At 53.8% G+C, this 3,146-nt stretch overlaps 1 protein-coding gene across 1 annotated transcript; it reads left to right on the top strand.

Annotated features, from left to right (window-relative positions):
• The first annotated feature begins 859 nt into the window (after nucleotides 1-859).
• LOC104460471 (galanin receptor type 2-like) lies at nucleotides 860-2,708 on the top strand. The gene is made up of 2 exons (XM_010080832.1): nucleotides 860-1,221; nucleotides 1,814-2,708. The coding sequence occupies exons 1-2, from the start codon at nucleotides 872-874 to the stop codon at nucleotides 2,706-2,708; spliced, it is 1,245 nt and encodes a 414-aa protein (XP_010079134.1). The 5' UTR covers nucleotides 860-871.
• The last annotated feature ends 438 nt before the right edge of the window (nucleotides 2,709-3,146 follow it).

Here is a 3,146-nt window from a genome sequence, read left to right on the forward strand (position 1 = left end):
AGCTGCTGGCACTCCACACCTTAGTGCGGTGTCACTCAGGGCAGGAAGAAGTTTTGCAGCAAATCACAATACCCTAAGCTGTGGTAATAATATGCTCCTTTGCAATGACCACCATGTTGTGTTTCAGGAGGCTCTGAGGTCTCCCCCTCATCCTCTCCTAGCTGCCACCATCCAACCTCCAACCCATAACCACCTCTCAGCATCATGAAAAGTTGCCCTTAGTTGCCTCTCCTCTGTGGGGCGCAACTACTGCACAGGGAGCAAGGAGCAGCCAGCTCCAGGGTGGAGGTGGTCCCAGCTGAAAGCACTCCCTTGGGGCAGGAGTGTGGTGGGGTGCTGCTGCTGTGGGTTATGATCCAGGCATCAGGTCCGTGCTTCCACAGGTGGCACAGCCCTGTGGTGAGGGTGCCCACGGGAGCCCCTTTGGCCTGGCAGCTGAGCCCGGTTGAACACCAGACAGGATTTAGAATTGCCAAAGCAAGAAATCCCAAGAGGTTTAGAAGCTTTGGTACTGCAGGAGGAATGTAGGGGAGGCCAGGTGGCTGGAGGTGCTGCGGTCGGGACGTGAATGTGAACAAGAAAAAGGGGCTTTAGTTCCACTTGAGCCAGGCAGATGTGGGCTGACTGATCCCAACAGCATTCTTGCCAGTGATGTCATGAGGATCTTGATGTCATTATTAAACCAGATGGTTGGGATTGGCATCTCTGGGAGAAACATGGGCGTCAGACGAAGGCTGGGATCAGGCACCTTAGGGCTAGAGCTCTAGTAGCCACCGTGGTCAACACCGAGCAGCACCCACTTGACTACAGCTGTGCACAGGTGTTGTGTCTCCCTTTTTCCCCGCATAGGTCCCCACAGTCAGATGGGAAGATGCCTGGAAGCTGGAATGCTTCCTCTGACAACCTGGAGCTGCGAACCACAGGGATTATCATTCCCATCATCTTCTCCCTCATCTTCTTCCTGGGCACTGCGGGGAATGCGCTGGTGCTGGCAGTACTACTGCGGAATGGCCAAGTCAAGTACAACACCACCAACCTCTTCATCCTTAACCTGGCCATGGCTGACCTGTGCTTCATCATCTGCTGCGTCCCCTTCCAGGCCACCATTTACACCCTAGAAGGGTGGCTCTTCGGGGCCTTTGCCTGCAAGGCTGTGCATTTCCTGATCTACCTCACCATGTATGCCAGCAGCTTTACCCTGGCCGCCGTCTCCATTGACAGGCAAGTGTCCCCTCCCCTTTGAGCCCCTTAGCTTAGGGATAATGTTTTTGCTGAGCTAGGAGGTGGGAGAAAGGCGAGTCCTTACCCTGGTGGGTGTCCTGTAAGAAGTATGTAGGGTTTCCCCAGAGGCAGGGCCAGGAAAGCCAGCCTCCCCATCTCACTATACTGTCTCCCAGCCCTAAGCCAAGCTCTCAGCCTGGTTACCCAGCCCTCACTTGGGAAGGAGGAGTGCAGGCATATGCTGAGGCTTGGAGTCCATAATGAAAAACCAAGAACAGCAAAGCCTCAGGGAAGCAACACACCAGAGGAGAAAGAGGGAGCCCTCTGTGTCCTGCTCCTGTCCTTCTCTTCCCTGGTTCAAGAGACATGCTCCTTGCCCTTCCCAAGCTAGCACAGCCGAGTGGGTGACAGAGATCCCAGACCCATTGTTGGGATGACGCTGATCTCTATATGTGAACCAAAACCCTTCCTCCCAAGAGGTGGGTAGTGGGAGAGATGGGTGGCTGCATGGGAAGGGGTGCACAGGGCTCCACAGGACAGGAGAGATATCTCACCCACATTGTGTTTGGTCTCTCCTTCTTCTTCCCATCAGGTACCTGGCCATTCGCTATCCGCTGAAGTCCCGGGATGTCCGCACCTCCCGAAATGCAGGAATGGCCATTGTAGCCATCTGGTTGCTGTCACTGCTCTTCGCGGGGCCATACCTCAGTTATTACCAGATTGTCGATTACCATGGGGTGCCCATCTGTGTCCCCGTATGGGAGGACAAGCGCCGAAAGATTCTGGACATCCTCACATTTGTCTTTGGATACCTCCTGCCTGTGACCGTGATGAGCCTGGCATACGCCAGGACCATCAAGTTCCTGTGGACCTCTGTAGACCCCATAGAAAGGATCTCAGAGTCCCGGAAGGCCAAATGTAAGGTCACCAAGATGATTGTGGCTGTGGCCATCCTGTTCTGCCTCTGCTGGCTGCCCCACCACCTCGTTATCCTGTGCTTCTGGTTTGGTCACTTCCCCTTCAACCGAGCCACTTATGCCTTCCGCCTGGCTTCCCACTGCCTGTCGTACGCTAACTCCTGCCTCAACCCCATCGTCTATGCCCTCATCTCCAAACATTTCCGCAAGCGTTTCAAGCAGGTCTTCACCTGCCTCTTCTTCCAGAACAAGACTGGGAAGAAGAAGAAGAAGAAAAGAGCTGGAAAGAAAGTCCATGTGGTCAATGTGGGCAAAGGTTTCACCAACAGCACCAGAGGTTTCTGCGGAGGCAACACTGAGGTAACCCGGGTCCCAGGGGAGAACACCAGGAAGAGGGACCATGAAGGTGCCAGTCATGAAGCCAGAGCATGGACTCACCAGCTACAAGATGCTGGGGTCTCTGTTCAGAAAGAGCTGATGGAGGAGGAAAGTTTGACAACAGCTGGCCCTCCCCTAGCCATGACCCCTCCAAGAGGAACTCAGGAGTTTCTGACTGTTGATTACAGATAAGCAAAGTGAAGAAACCTGTTTTCCAGCCTGTAAGTAACCACTCCATTCCCAAATGGGCAGAATAATGTGGGTCTAAGGGGAATGGATGCAGCAGAGCCACTGAAAGCTCCTATGACAGTGGTTAACCCATTGTCCCCACTCACCTCCCCACAGCATTCATCTAGGAACGGCACAATACAGATGCAGAGTGGAGGGACATGCCAATGTGATGCCAAGTGACCTGGGTGGCATTACTGCAACAGGTTTTAAGGCCTCCAATTCCCAGCTTCCTAACTTGCTAATTTTGTGCAGCACCTGGAAACTCTAAGAGGGAGGCAACCAAAATGAAAGCATCCTGGTAGGGAATCCAGGCTGCTAAGGGCATATCAGAGCATGAGTGGGAAGGGTGGAGAAAGTGCACAGGGACATGGACATGAATAGGGTAGCTGGCAGCCTCTC

The sequence above is a fragment of the Pterocles gutturalis genome, unplaced genomic scaffold (assembly GCF_000699245.1).
Source record: "Pterocles gutturalis isolate BGI_N339 unplaced genomic scaffold, ASM69924v1 scaffold43054, whole genome shotgun sequence".
Classification (NCBI taxonomy): Eukaryota; Metazoa; Chordata; class Aves; order Pterocliformes; family Pteroclidae; genus Pterocles; species Pterocles gutturalis.

Coding starts and splice junctions, on each gene's coding strand:
- LOC104460471 (XM_010080832.1), top strand. CDS start 872: ATGCCTGGAAGCTGGAATGCTTCCTCTGACAACCTGGAGCTGCGAACC. Junction 1,222..1,813: donor GCCGCCGTCTCCATTGACAG/GCAAGTGTCCCC, acceptor TCTTCCCATCAG/GTACCTGGCCATTCGCTATC.